This window comes from Anoplophora glabripennis, unplaced genomic scaffold (assembly GCF_000390285.2).
Source record: "Anoplophora glabripennis isolate ALB-LARVAE unplaced genomic scaffold, Agla_2.0 scaffold413, whole genome shotgun sequence".
NCBI lineage: Eukaryota > Metazoa > Arthropoda > Insecta > Coleoptera > Cerambycidae > Anoplophora > Anoplophora glabripennis.
In genome coordinates this window covers 118,282-133,579 of record NW_019416581.1, presented here as the reverse complement: position 1 = coordinate 133,579, position 15,298 = coordinate 118,282, and the positions used below count along the sequence as shown (strand labels likewise).

Below are 15,298 nucleotides of genomic sequence, written 5' to 3'. Positions count from 1 at the left end.
GGCACCTATAAGCAATTTATTTAAATAATAATATTTTACAACCCCCTAGACGGGCAACCAAAGAAAAACGAGGGTTGTTCTGAATTGTTCGTACATACACGTCGTCGCATACATCCACAAGTACCGAGTCTAGTACGTTGGGTACATTTGTACAAAAATGAAAAGCAACAGAAAATGTAGAAAAGCGAACCATTTACGTCATTGAGAAAAATCCGAAGAGAAAATGTATTTAGATATTCCAAGACATTCTATGTTTATAATAAATATGTTGTGTGAAAAATGCATTTCAACAAGACTTGATGTATATCTCTTATACACTCTCTATTTATACACTTAAAAATATAGGTATATAGGTATATAGGTAAAAGTATAGCAAACATCTACACATCTCTCCGTCTGCTCGTGACTTGATCGCCGAGTGGCCGGTATTGTGACGTCATTAGCTGTTCTCTCGCAGTGTTGACCTTTTTAAGGGTCTTACAAATTCAAAATTAAATATATCACTTATTATTAATCCTATTGACCTATTTTTTTTAAGATATAATTAGGTGGTTAAATACTATCAGAAAATGAAAGAAAAAGTTTAAAATTAAATATCACTGAATGGGCCTATTGTGACAAAGAACATTTTTTAAATATATTATCCTGCTTCTTATGACGTAAAAGTTTTTCTAAATAACAATACTCTCCCATTTTTTCCCGAATAAAAATAAAATGCAATAACTAGTAAAGGATTGCTGAATAATTCTATTCGTAAGAAACTCATTACAATTTTTAACGTATTTTAATGGCGTTCCAGTAAAGTATAGTTTAGGAATTCTCTAGCCGCAACTTTTATACAGTAATCGTACTTCCCATTACACGACCAATAATCAAAGTATATCAACAGAACAATGGTTACCACGATTCGGTCATCCTCCTTATCTTTTTTCTTGATCGAAATTTACGTGTCCAACCACAACGTCCGCTAGATGGCTAATGGTTTATAAACAATGTGAAATATTTTAAGTTAGTTTTATTCTACATATTCCTCAGGCAGGTAAAAATTATCCAGAGCAATGTTCTTCTTCAAGCTCTCTGTTGTGATCCTGGCATTAACGGGATATGTGGCAGCCAAACCTTCACCATTCGTTAACGGGGTAAGTATTCTGCTTTCTACATTTTTTTTTATTTAGGCGTGGCTATATTATTCCAAAATAGTAGTGTGATCTGAGATAAACAGTGAAATTAATAGAGTAGTTGATATATTCATATGACTTAAATAACAGAGACACGCAGAAAGAAGATAGCCAGAGCTCTGTCAGTATCGATGAAGTGTCTCCAATTATTTTCGACTATACAGGATGTCCTATTTCTTCTGGGATTTTCTTAACTTAATTTTTTAATTGGAATGCCATGTATATTTTCTCAATTTCGCATTTTTTGTTAAATTTAATTTTTGACTCGTGCAAAATAGTGTACATTTTTAAGAATTGTTGTAGATCTTTTTATTGATTTTCTAATAAATCTTGTGTTTTTCATTATTATTAACTATTTTGTTCCATTTCTCTTTATCGTATTTTGACTTACTGTGATCATATTTTGATAAAAATTACGTTGCTCTAACAAGAAATTTATTTATACATACATTTAAATATTTATCATAACATTGTCGTAAATTTACGATGCTGAAGATTATTTTCATGGCCCATTTTGGTTTTAGAAATTCTGTTACCGAATCAAAGTTGACAATGAATCTCAAAAATGCAGTGCTATATAGGCTGATTCAGAATTTATCAAAAAAAAAATTGGATGTACAGGGGACTCTTACAAATATAATTTTATAGAGAAAAAATCAAAAAGGGCTGTTCGAAAATTATTTAAAAATACACTTCTGCACGGCACTGGAAACTAGTCGTACAATGTGACCAACACGGCGACGTGATAAAAACGGACAAAAACTTCGCAAGGAAAGGAATAAATAAAATTTTATAGCACCTACTTTATATCAGCACATTCAACTGCTTTTGCCGCTATTGTTATTATTAATTAATGAAATTAATTTGTGATTTTACTTAATAAAATAATTTGACATACCTGATACAACAACTGTTCAAAATTTTGTCCACCAACGTGTACTAAACACATTTCTATGAACTAACACAAATGTTGTCCCGCTTCACCGTAACTCAAATGTTTCCATAATACAAATGGTGTCTTGCTTCACCATAAATTTCAACGATATCCATCAACTTCGAGTTGCTTTACACGTAAGCCATTTTTGACACTAACTACTAAAAAAACTACTGTAAACACTATCGCAACAACGAGTGTAAAATCGGATTTCAGTATTCGGAGTCGCTGAGGCAACGTGGCTCTCCACGTGTATTGCGAATGACGCTAGAGACTACAGTTGTCCAGCGATATAATGCTTGAAAGTGTACTACAACATCAATAATTTTTTTCTCGGAAACTATAAGGATTTCACAAAATTTTTTTACGATATTGACTCCATATCTCATGCCGCATCTATTTCCAAATTTTTTTGGATAAGCTGTAAATTACCCTGTATAGAATTTTCCATTTAAAAAAGTTAAGTAACGCTCAAAAAAATGAGACATCCTGTATAATCGAAAATAATTTTAAAATATGAATAAAATATATTGATGCAACAATTATTTAAGACACTTCTTTGTATTATTGGTACTATAAGAGTTATAAAATAATACATTTTAAATTGGACACACTGTATATAATATAGGCAAAAGCGTAGCTTAGACGAATAGAAACTGATATCGTGAGTCACTATATCGGGTTAAAGATTGGCATAAATGGAATGAGTGTGGTCTAAATTAAAATAGTACCTGATTTAAATTTTAATAGAATCATTTGCATTTACATTATTATTTCAGAGAATGGAGAGTATACAGGGTGTCTCAGTTTTAATCTATGATACTTCGGATACTACGAAAAATAATGATGCTTTGTCTCATAGATTAAAACTGGACACCCTGTATATCTAAGGACATTGGAGATACAATTACTTTACTAGGCTTAGTGAAAATATTAATATGTTTAGAGAAAATGTCAACATATGTAGTACTATTACAAGTACGATTAGCAAGGCCTATATAAATTTAAATGACACCCGATAAACCTTAGTGTTGAGACAAGGCTTCCGTGGCATATTGGAAGGAGTTAAAACATATTACTACGTGCTTTTCTAAGTTTTCTTTAGTGAAACGGCGATGTTTATCACTTAATATTAACTTGTGTAGGGAAAATGACCGTTCAACGTCTACTGTTGACAACAGTATGAGAAATTGTTGAGGCATGAACTATATATTAATATATTTGCTAGTAACTCCTGATATGTATCAGACAAAACTTTACATATGTTTTCCAAAATGGTGTATCCTGGATTTTTTCCAACACTCTGCATTTTTTCTTGTATCGTTCTACTGACTGGTCGTATATTATTGCCATCGTAAATATTATTTTGTACATCATCCATTATATCAAGTTGTTCATTTAAGTATAGTCCATTTGATTCCAATTTACGGAATTACGGAATTTGGGGTTTTCTAGTTTGTTTAATGGAATATTGTTTGAATGGAAGGCGTCTGTAAGTTCATAGAAAAATACAGTCTCTAGCGCTGGACGAGGCATGTCTCTTTAAATGTATTGTCACTTTAGTTTTGTAACAAAAATTTATAATGCTTTCACACACAGTACAAAACAGGTCATTTCCTTTAATACATATGTCCCTGTAACCTTCGCGATCACTGTCAAACCGCATTTGAAATAATTCCCGTGTATTTCTTTTTTCTTTTGGTTGTTAGTTGTTAATGTAAATTATGTTACTATTTATAAATAGTTATTTAAATACACACGACAAATACAGTTTCCGTAAATAACTGAACAGTTCAAAACGCGAGTCAGCTGTGAAGGCCACCGACCCCCGCGCCGGCTCTGTTAAACTCTGCACGTGCACTAAGCCTAGTTATTACATACCCCCACTCATTACGTAAATAAATATAATTAATGGGAATATTAATAGCCACTAAAATTAACTATTAATAAGGTTAATCTTTTTTATACTAAAGAGTGTCATACACATACATCTTTATTTCAGCTGTTCATTCCTGGAATTGGAACTGTGTACGGATACCTACCTGGATACCCTCAGGGATACCCGCAAGGATATCCTCAGGGATACCCGCAAGGATATCCTCAGGGATACCCCCAAGGAAACCCTGGGTATTACCCCCAGGGAAACCCTGGTCAGTATCCTGAATACCCTCAAGGATACCCTACAAATGATTCTCCGGGAGACACCGAATCGTTTGACCCTTCCACGGGCCCAAGGAATGAGTTGCCTTGGGCAAAAGGAGGAGCTACTGAATTGGACGATTTGAACAGGTTGATCAAACGGAATCAACTGATTTACGTAGATTAAAAAATTTCATTCAAGTCGTAAATCGAACAAAGCACCCATTGTAATCTATTTTTGTAAATATATAATCATATTTATTGACACGTTATTGCATACAATAAAAAATTCATCATCATTGAACTTCATAATTCATAATTCTGGCGACATATTTAATAATTATTTATTAGTAAAGTGTACATAAAATAAAGTTTTAGTATCCTTTCCATTGAATGCTTGATTTGTATCCCTTGTAGAATTTAATTCAACCTAAAAGCAAAGATGTGGAATTTTATCAACACTAACCCTGGAAATGTGTTTAAGAGGAAGCAGATTATAAAACTTACTATGACCAACGACATTGTGGTAAACCAAGAAAAGGAAACTCTGGTTCCTATTCCTGTTCCCTCTTAAATTTGGCACAGACATCTTTTATATTACGTCATTTGTATCTTGTCTTTCGTTCAACATGAACGCATTGAAAATATTTTGTCTCGCACTAATCTTAGTGCTAGTTTGTGTTATTTTTGAGCCTACAGAATCTCGTGCGGTACCCATAAATAATTTCCACAGCGATATTATCGTCACTCATTGGCCTACTACCCCTGCCAACAAGGGACAAGCAGTTGACGACGATGTGAATGAACCAGGGTTCATGGTAGGTGTACCTTTTGTTTACTAAGCAATGTTGATAATGGTTTCTATGTAAGTACATGCAATTTAAAGATCTAAAGTACAGATAGTTGGTTCGAAAATGGTAATACAGGGTGGCCAAATGAAAACGAAACAGAGCCATTTTCAGGAACTGCGTCAAGATTGTGGAAAAAACGCTCAGACCCGTCGATTTTCGATTAAAGGGGAACATTCTTTGCTAGTATTTTTGACTCCGCCACTTTCACTCCCAAGCAAGGGTGTTTACCCCAAAATATTTAAATGGCATTGGGGGTTGAGTAATATTTCATTTAAAAGCTCTTACAATTCTCTTTAAACAGACTTTAAATTTTAAATTTCCGTCCAATACTTATTAAGAATTTTTATTTTAAAGTTGAAACTTATGTACAAACAATTAGTAATGGTAAAAATGGCAGTCATTCGAGTTAAGTACGCCAGTGGTATAAATTTAGTATTTCTTGCGTTACATTGGTAAAGAAAAACACAATTGTAAAAAACAGAACTGAATGCTATACACACAAAATGAACGTAAAATTAGTGGATTCCAAATTATTTTCTAGTATTATTTGGAAGCGTTGGTTGGTGGTTTGTTTAATTGTGTTTTTGAAAATTAATCACTATGGTTTATTCCATTGCGGAAAGGGTAGATATCATTTCGCTTTCCTTTATGAACAATAAATATGCGAGTAGAACAGCTCAGCTATTTAATTAATAACATCAAGATCGATATGCCAGGAAGAAGTATGTTCTAGAGTTAGCAAAAAAATTTCAAGAGACAGGGAACGTAGCCAATAAAAAAACGAGAAATTGAAAAACCTATAGTTAATGAAGCTAGTGAAGTTGCAGTTTTGGGACAATCTTGATCCTACATTAAGTACGAGGCAGCTGGCATCTGTGTCTGGGATCAATCAAACTAGCATACAAACCATTTTGAAGAAGAATAAATTCCATCCATACAAAATGCATTTTAGTCCAGGAACTTCATGAGGATGATTATGACCGCCGTTTGCAATTTTGCGAAATAATGAGTGAGCGAGCAGGGAACAATCCACAGTTCCTTTTTAACATCTGTTTTTCTGATGAATGCAGTTTTTTAACGGGACGGTAAATCGTCGCAATTGCCGCTATTGGTCTGATTCAAACCCAAGAGTTTTTCACGAGGTGCATACACAGCAACCGGAAAATTTTAAAATATGGGCTGGAAATTTCGGTGACCGGCTGATTGGTCCTTTTTTTCTACCTGGTAATTTGACTGGCCAAATGCATTTGCAATTACTGGAAGACGCTATTGACCCTGCCTTAACTGATATTATTGAAAATGTTCCAGAGTATGATGAAGATCATTTGATTTTTCAACAGAACGGTGCTTCTCCGCATTATGCGTTAATTGTCCGTCAATATTCGGACCAACGTTTTCTACGGAATTGGATTGGGAGAAGAGGCAGTATTGAGTGGTCTCCACGATCACCGGATTTATCGCCCCTTGATTTCTTTTTGTGGGGATACCTAAAAAGTAAAATCTATAAAACACAGCCAGCGTCGCTGGAAGATTTGCGTCAAAGAATCGCCGACGAATGTCGTCGAATAACTCCGGAAATGCTTCGGAATGTGCGCGAACGTTTTGAACAAAATCTTTATTCTTGTATGGAAGCGAGCGGTCATCAGTTTGAACATTTAATCAACTAAGTAGGAAGTAAGCAACTAAACATAATTTAAATTTTAAAATGTAAATTTTTTTTCAAAGTATTGGGCGGAATTATAAAAGGAATTATAAAATTTAAAGTCTGTTGTAAAGAGAATTGTAAGACCTTTCAAAAGAAATATTACTCAACCCCCAGTGCCATTTAAATCTTTTGGGGTAAACACCCTTGCTTGGGGGTGAAAGTGGCGGAGTCAAAAATACCAGCAAAGAATGTCCCCCTTTAATCTAAAATCGGGTCTGAGCGTTTTTCTACAATCTTGACGCAGGTCTTGAAAATGGCTCTGTTTCGTTTTCATTTGACCACCCTGTATAATGGTGTCCGAGAAAAAGAAATGTTTACATATTCAACGCTGTTGTTCTTAATTAGTATTTCATAGTTTTTAGAGAATGTTGTACAAAACTACATACTTTCTTTAAACATATGCACTACATTTATACATTTTATCCCTTGTTTTTGCTCTACAACTGCATCTAGGACCTATTACAAGTAAGCCCCATGAATATTTATATAGTAAATTTTTTGTATAACGTATTGTACAGATTCCTAGTACATTGTACATTTTTAGGAATCAAAGAATATTCGCATCATTGTTTTATAATATGAAAATAGCAGTTAATTTACATTATCGGATTGTTAATGTGAAAATATAAACATTAGTCTGTTGACTATTCCATGTTATACGTGTTTTAACGTCAATTTTGAAGAAGAAACTACATGTAATTTTAAAAACCGTATTTCTGTTTTTATAATGAAGGAATAGTAATTATAAGATTGTTTAAGCTTATTAACTAAAAATTATTGCCTACTCAATAAAAAAATATTATTGTCCTCGATAATCTATTACTGATTAATAAAATATTTACTCTCTTTTCTTATAAGATTGTATGTACACAAATTGGAGCCGTTCCTGAAAAATCGGACGAATATCCGGTGCAGCGGAATTATTAGACTTGAAGCGTTGGCCGCTAGAACAGCACCTGCCGGGGTCCCGTTTCGTGACTCACGCTGGGCGATATTTTTTGTACAAAATCCCGTCCTTAACTGTAAGCATATTCTCACAGCATACAATTACAGGTATTTTGGCTTCCAAAGTAAAATTCAGTGAAGCACTATATAATTTTTTTATTTATAGGTACCATAATTATCTCAACTAAATGATTATACAGTGTGTCTCCGGAAGGCGTACCACACTTTTGTAAACTTTTTTATTGTTGATTTTTCCAGAAAAAAAATATTATTGACAAAAAATTTTGTCTATTTTGGGAAACCTTGGGCGGTAATCAAATATGTAATAAAACATACAGGGCGTCCACAATTTTTTTTCTGTAGTTTAGAACGAAGCTACTCTTTTCTCTAATACTCCTTCCAATTTCCAGCGTAAGCAACTGATGAAGTTCGGCCAAGCTGCTAGTAACGTGGGCAATGTGATGGGGACCCATGCCACCAAGATATCCTCGGCGGTAGACAAGGTGTGTGATATCGTGAAGCTGATTATCCCACTGCTGGCGGCCATTTGTCGTGTGGGACAGTTCAAATTTTGTGCCGCTACAACTTCAGGGCCTGCTGAACTTTCCGAGGCAATGTCGCCTAGCAATCTGGACCTTAACATTCTCGATAAGTAAAACAGTGCCGTACAGAGTTTAATTCGTACACTTTTTTAAAAAAAGTGTAATGTAACTTGTACATTATTTAGTATTTGTCTGATTTAGTCAAACTTTTTTAATGGAACTCGTTGTGTGCAATCTGTAAGCAAGGAATTACCCACCCTCCTTAAATACAAGACTAAAATATGTAAAAGAAAAAAGTAAAAACTCATACCAGTTATTTGTTTTCGGAATGTTGTGCTAATAAAAGTTATTCACAATCATCCCAAGTTTTGTTGGATATACAGGGTGTCCCGTTCATGTTTCAAAAAAACTTGTGTGCAAGTTCCTCATGGAAAAATAATAGGGGTAGTTCATGTAAAGTTTTTTTCGTAGACGTCCTGTTTTCGAGATACAGTGTGTTAAAGTTGTTACTTTCCACATGGTTTTCCTTAATTATCTTTAAATGGGCTAAAGATAAAAATGTCAAAATTTGTACATGAGTAAACATCGACCGTGCGTTAAGAATAATGTGCAAACGGTTTCTTTCTGAAAAGTAGTGTCGTCGATACAGGTTATTGGAGGGGTACAATCGAAAAAAAATATGTTAAAAGTCAAAATTTATTACATTTCTAAATGGTTCTGTAAACTCTAAGGTATACTACAAAAAAAGGTATCCTTGTCGAAATTCGGTAGCATGTTCGAGAAAAATGAGGTTGCATTTTTTTCCTCACATAAAGCGGCACAAGTACATTAACAAAATATTAAATTGAAAGAGAACCTTTCCATGGAATGAGCTGAAGACATTTAGCTCAACACTATTTGCATTTAAGACTATGATTTTAATTTCTTACGTATCACATGAAACAGTTAAATTGTAAAACATTTTATTAACTAAAAAAAATATTAACTTTATTTTAAGTTTCAGCTTGTTGTAAAATAACATTTAAAAAAGTAAATCAAAATAAACGGATTGTGATAATTAATTATCTATTAATAACTAAATTTGAAACTACTACACTAACATTACTAAAATAAACAATTGTTGAATGGTCAGTCCATTCAACAATTGTTGATGATGAATGTTGATGGACATGAATGCTTAAAAAAGTGATAAGAACAGAAAAATATTAGGAAGCGTACTCGGAGACATACAGAACAAAACAGCTGCATAATTAAATAAATGAACATAACTCGAAATACTCCAGTAGATGCTGAAATTGTTCGCCATTTTCTTCTATGCAACTTCATTTTTCTCGAAAATGTTACATGCTACAGAATTTCAACAAGTATACCTTTTTTGTGTAGTATGCTTTAGAGTTTACAGAACCATTTAGAAATGTAATAAATTTTGACTTTTAACATAATTTTTTTTCGATTTACCCCTCCAATTACCTGTATCGGCGACACTGCTTTTCAGAAAGAAACCGTTTGCACATTATTCTTAACGCACGGTTAATGTCTACTCATGTACAAATTTTGACATTTTTATCTTTATCCGATTTAATTATTTTTATTAAGGAAAACCATTTGAAAAGTAACAACTTTAACACACTGTATCTCGAAAACAAAGCGTCTAAGAAAAAAAATTTATATGAACTACCCCTATTATTTTTCCATGAGGAATTTGCACACAAGTATTTTGAAACATGAACGGGACACTCTGTATGTATAGCAGTTAAATTTACAGTAACAAATACGTTAGTACTTAGGATGAAAATTTTAATAATAAAAATATATACATTATATTTTTTAAAAAAGAAAATTAGTAGCAATATTTTCAATAACTTATAATATCATAAATGATAATTATTTGTACTAAAAAAAAACAGAAGCTGGTTGTTTCCAACAGAATGGATAATTAAATATACATAAAGTTGTTTTATATTTATGTACCAATTTTTGAATCAATAAATTAATCAAGAAACTGGCCAAATTTCATTGTTGTGTTAAATACATAAATTGGAAACCATAAAATTGGTTCCAATTTATTATCATTTTAGTGACATTTAATATGTAGATATTATCAGTATAGTACCCACTTTAATTCTTGAAATTTATTTTAATTTTTCATATTGTTTTATATATGCCTAATTTGTTACTGCAGTTACCTTAGTTTAAATAAATTTTTAAGCTACTGTAGTTTTTTTCTTATTATTAATTCAATTAAATTCAAAGATTTTTCTAAGAATCCTAGTATATAAAAAACAGCTAATAACACAGATCCAAAAGTGGTTTTGTTTGTTCTAGGCAGCTGAGGGTCATTTCCCAAGTAATTTTTTGCGTAGAATCCTAATCCAACCCTAGAACTGCTGCATCACGTCACGCTTCCGAGATATCCTAACCTAAAAGTGAAAACGATTCATGTCATTTAAAAGTTGAAAGGCGGGCTCGAGAAACAGGCAAATAATTTCTATGAGCATAGATCCAAAATTGCATGAGAGAAAATGTCATATTTTGAAACAAGTTTGAGTAAACGTTCGGAAATTTGGTAAAGAGAAAGGATAGGAAAACATTTAATGAAACAAAATTGAACATCTCTTTTATTGTAAGACAGAATGCAGAACGTTTCACAATGCCTGAAACATTAAAATATGCAGCTGAAAATGTTGTTGCAGCTGCTAAATTGATACATCAATTAAAATATAGGTAAATTAAGTCATACTCGGCTTGCCTTAACTGTATATACTGGGTTTTCCATGTTGCTGGAAGAAAACCCTCAAAAAATTGTAGGACATTTACTTAGGAACTTAGATATATAAAATATGTTTTGTTTATATAATATTTATAACAATTATTTAATAACGGGACAATTCTTTTTCCAAAGTAAAGTAAGGCTATATTTATATAGTTATATGTGTTTCTTTTATTAAAGGTTCGGTGATGTATCAGCTAAATCTACAGCAATTTTATGGATCATATTTATCTACAAACAAATTCTTTTTTTGTATTTGATTCTTCAAATAATTTACAATGGGGCCACGGGCCCCCCAAACGTAGCTGCAAGCTTCATAGAGTGTTTAGGTTTTGAAATTTGATATCAGTAAGTCGCTGATTGACCGACCTTTTTTTTAGAATCGAACAAACAAGTGTTTAGGATTTTTCTTAGGTCTTATAGAGCTTTCTGGGCCCACCCCTAGCAAAAATCCTAGCTACGCCCATGACCCGATATGAAATAAGAGAATAAGGTTACTTACTAAAAACATATATTGCACGAAACAAGAGGTATATTCCATTGTAAGATTACATAAACTTAAGAAAGAAAAAAATGGTCCCATAAAAAAGGATTCAAAGAAGGAAAGGCGGCCGAAATTAATAGGGCAGTTTGACAATTCCCCGAATCGCTCGATTGGATTTCTTCCCTGAAAGTTATTTAATGCTCACCTAGCTTAATTCCCTCTATTCCATTGTATCCGGGTCACATATTCTCGATCCGAAAGAGCTAACGCGCGGAAACGAGCTCTCAATTCAATCAGGTCTCCATTCTATTTGTAGAGCTCGCGGCCCGATGCGCACTTGTTATACCTTGGAAGGGACTTTTCGGATTCCCGCTTCTAATCTCTTATTTAAGGCCCTCCTCCCTCTGACAGACAGCACCATGTATCACATTTTCCATCTGTTGATGTAGAGTGCCTCCTAACGCAGCAGAATTTTATTCGAAGTTAAAATTCAACGTTACTAGATTATACAAGATGCAACTTTAAGTGGGAGTCATTTTTTAAAGAGTAATATAGTGCCGAATTATAATTAGTTTTTTAATGTGGATTTTATTTCTTGTTTACGCTGTCATGGGCAGTGTAAACCGGGATTCTCAGAATTAGCGTGGTAAGATTTATCGATGCACTACAGCGTTCCAAAAACAACGTAACAACGCCTGTGAGAAGCAGAGTTTAAAGGAAAGTCATTTATTTTTTCCTAATTCTTTGACCCTGTTATATTCTATCTGCATAATTTATTTATCACTTGTTAACACTCAGTACATTGAGAAAACAGAATAGAGTGACTATATCAAATAAAAGCCCAATATCTATAGATGAATCTGGTATACATATCCTGGGAAGACGAGTAACTGCATAGAAGATATTTCAATTGAACTTAAGTCATTATATGAAAATTTTTATCAGTTGTCAAATTAAATTATAATTTTCACAAATATCAAAACTAAAGTTGGCTTTACAAGTACATGGAGATGACCTATAAAAAACATAAAATAAGGAATATTTTAATAATTAATGATAGAATTGTATGTAAAAAAAAGGACATTTGTAAAAAATTTATTAGTTATAAGGAGTGTAGTGAAAAAAAAAGACATCCAAGGACTGAAAATTCTGTAAAGGGACCTTAAGCAAAATTAGGACCAGAAAAATCCAGAAAGGATGAAAAACAAAAGTTTATTGATTGGTTACGGCTTGGGTTTTTCGAGAATGCAGAGTAGAGAGGCAGCTCCAATAGTCCAGAGAGGTTTCCAGTGGCCCCATAAATGGTATACAGGACATCTACGTAGTTTCCAACAAGCAAATATGCAAGCTAGCAAATACCTACCTAAAATAAAAATAAAGTGCATATATACAAAACAGATAGCTATAACCTATAAATAATACTTTTCTATCGCATCAAACCTTAGAAAAAGGATGCAGAATAAACTATAGAACTTACCTGAATAAAAATAAATACAAGCAAATCAATCCTATATTTAAAAACTTCACAAAATCCATGAGCTCGAACCAATTTATCAGTAAGGGCAGCCATGTTTAATTAGAGTTGAATTTTCTGTCAGTAAACAAGAGATTATGCCCTGTAAGATAGGCAAAATGCAATACAAAGAGATGTATTAAAAATTGAATAATTTGAATTAATTGTTAATACCGTAAAAATTTTCTTGAATTATAAAAACAATCCTTGTATTGTATTTAATTGTATTAGATTAGAAAAGATAACAAAATTAATAAAATATTCTTTATTATTGGTTAAGGAAGATATTCACAATTTGAGTTACAAGTTGCAAGTTTTAAGTTAACCCACAAAATTTTTGGAATACAGATTGTATTAAAGTTTAATATCTATTTTTTTTTTGGTGTGTTGCATTGTACTTGTTTGTGTATTAAAATTAATAGAACCGACTCCTGAGATCACTAACAATACAACAAGTATCTAACATCAGCAGGCAAGGGAAGAGGTATAGTACACGGTGAGACAAAGAAAGGTTTGAATTTAACAATCAGCAGCTAACCAACATAAAAAAATATTTACACAAAAAACAAAGAACAACACAACAAACACAACTTTGGCAAAAAAATATTATTTCACAACAATTTTGACAAAATTATATTACACAACAATATATATCATACTTAATGAGCCTTCTCTTTAAATAGAAGCTGTACTAAAGGTCTTTTTATACCTAAGAAGACCAAATCTAAGAATAGATGCCATAAAACTATATCTTTGGGAAATATCAATATTTATAATAATAATGGAAATATTTCCATCTATTATTGAAATTTCATTTAAAAAAAGAAACTTCATTCGCTCTTGAGATGTATAACTGTACGAACAAAATTTAACAATACAAGGTGTTAATGAACTTATGTCAAATATGTTTGCCACATGTCCGTTATGTCAAAATGAGGTGTTGAGTAAAATGTAATTTAAAATATGGCTTGCTTCAACATTGCAAGGAGCCACCTTTTGAAAACTGCTGATTTTCTTAGAAGATGTTCGATGTACCCACCATTTTCTTGCACACAAGCTTCAGCGCGACGTATCCAATTCGCTCGCACGCGTTGCAACATTGCCACGTCCTCTCGAATAGTATTACAAGCTATGCAATTGGTGGATGTCACGAAATTCCGTTTAATACACAACACTTCTCACATATCCCTACAAAAAGAAGTTTAAAGGGGTGAGGTCCGGGGACCGGGGGACCATCTAACTAGGCTGTCGCGGCCTATCCAGCGATCGGGAAAAAATAATGTTTAAAAAGTCGCGCACTCTCCGAATAAAGTGATCGGGGACTCCGTCATGCAGTAACCACACATTTTGCCGAACATTTAATGGCACGTCTTCCGATAACTTCGGCAAGCGATTTTGCAAAAAATCTAGATATGAAGCACCGTCTGAGCATCAAGGCAACTCAAAAGGTCCTGTTAAAGTGTCGTTAACGATAAAATTCATCTCCTCGACATTTAAGATTCTTAGTGGTCGCCCTCTACGCGGTTGTACTTCATCGGTGTCCAAAACTCTTTGCGCTACAGCAACAAATGTTCGCAGTGCGGGGGCACGTCGTTCAGGATATCTTGAACTGTACACTTGACAAGCTCTGTGGGCATTTTCGTTTGCTTTGCCATAAATTATGAGCATATCATAATATTCGCGATTGCTAAATAAATGCGCTATTTTTAAAAGAAAACTTGGAAATACGGCTATTAAATGTACTCTCGAAAAACAGCACAGCAATCACTACAATAATGTATTACAAACTGACTTTCGAATACAGTCCGGCTTCGTAAGAAACCACCTGACTCGTAAAAAGTGTTACAGAATTTTTTGTAAGTACTCGCCGCGATAAAATACATGTATTTCAGCAGTTCCAAAACGGTTTTAAATATATTTTTAATTAGCTTTTTTCTCTATGACCTTAAACTTCCGATACAAGTTTGTGACATCAGTTAACTCAGTTTTTGCTCCTTTTTCACCCCTTTAAATTTTTGACATAAGTTCATTAACACCCTGTATTATTAATAATAACATCACATGAATCATCGAGCTAATATTTCTTAGATAGGTAAATAAAAGACATTGAAAATGAAAATAAAGTCAGAATAAAAATGTAACATTTACCACTAGTTTTTAAGGTATGCATTAAGAAATGGCACAACTTAATTTTGCTTCTTTGCGCTTCCGTATGTAAATTTGCGTCAGCTTTTCTT

General features: G+C 33.1%; 2 protein-coding genes across 2 annotated transcripts; both read left to right on the top strand.

The window, feature by feature from the left end:
• The first annotated feature begins 979 nt into the window (after window positions 1-979).
• Window positions 980-4,613, top strand: LOC108909082 (ATP-dependent RNA helicase DHH1-like). The gene is made up of 2 exons (XM_018713317.2): window positions 980-1,139; window positions 4,115-4,613. Exons 1-2 carry the CDS (start codon window positions 1,059-1,061, stop codon window positions 4,436-4,438), a joined length of 405 nt encoding a protein of 134 aa, XP_018568833.1. The 5' UTR covers window positions 980-1,058; the 3' UTR covers window positions 4,439-4,613.
• A 235-nt stretch (window positions 4,614-4,848) lies between these two features.
• LOC108909081 lies at window positions 4,849-8,737 on the top strand. Its single transcript, XM_018713316.1, has 2 exons — window positions 4,849-5,069; window positions 8,163-8,737. The coding sequence occupies exons 1-2, from the start codon at window positions 4,881-4,883 to the stop codon at window positions 8,406-8,408; spliced, it is 435 nt and encodes a 144-aa protein (XP_018568832.1). The 5' UTR covers window positions 4,849-4,880; the 3' UTR covers window positions 8,409-8,737.
• The last annotated feature ends 6,561 nt before the right edge of the window (window positions 8,738-15,298 follow it).

Coding starts and splice junctions, on each gene's coding strand:
- LOC108909082 (XM_018713317.2), top strand. CDS start 1,059: ATGTTCTTCTTCAAGCTCTCTGTTGTGATCCTGGCATTAACGGGATAT. Junction 1,140..4,114: donor CTTCACCATTCGTTAACGGG/GTAAGTATTCTG, acceptor TCTTTATTTCAG/CTGTTCATTCCTGGAATTGG.
- LOC108909081 (XM_018713316.1), top strand. CDS start 4,881: ATGAACGCATTGAAAATATTTTGTCTCGCACTAATCTTAGTGCTAGTT. Junction 5,070..8,162: donor TGAATGAACCAGGGTTCATG/GTAGGTGTACCT, acceptor TCCAATTTCCAG/CGTAAGCAACTGATGAAGTT.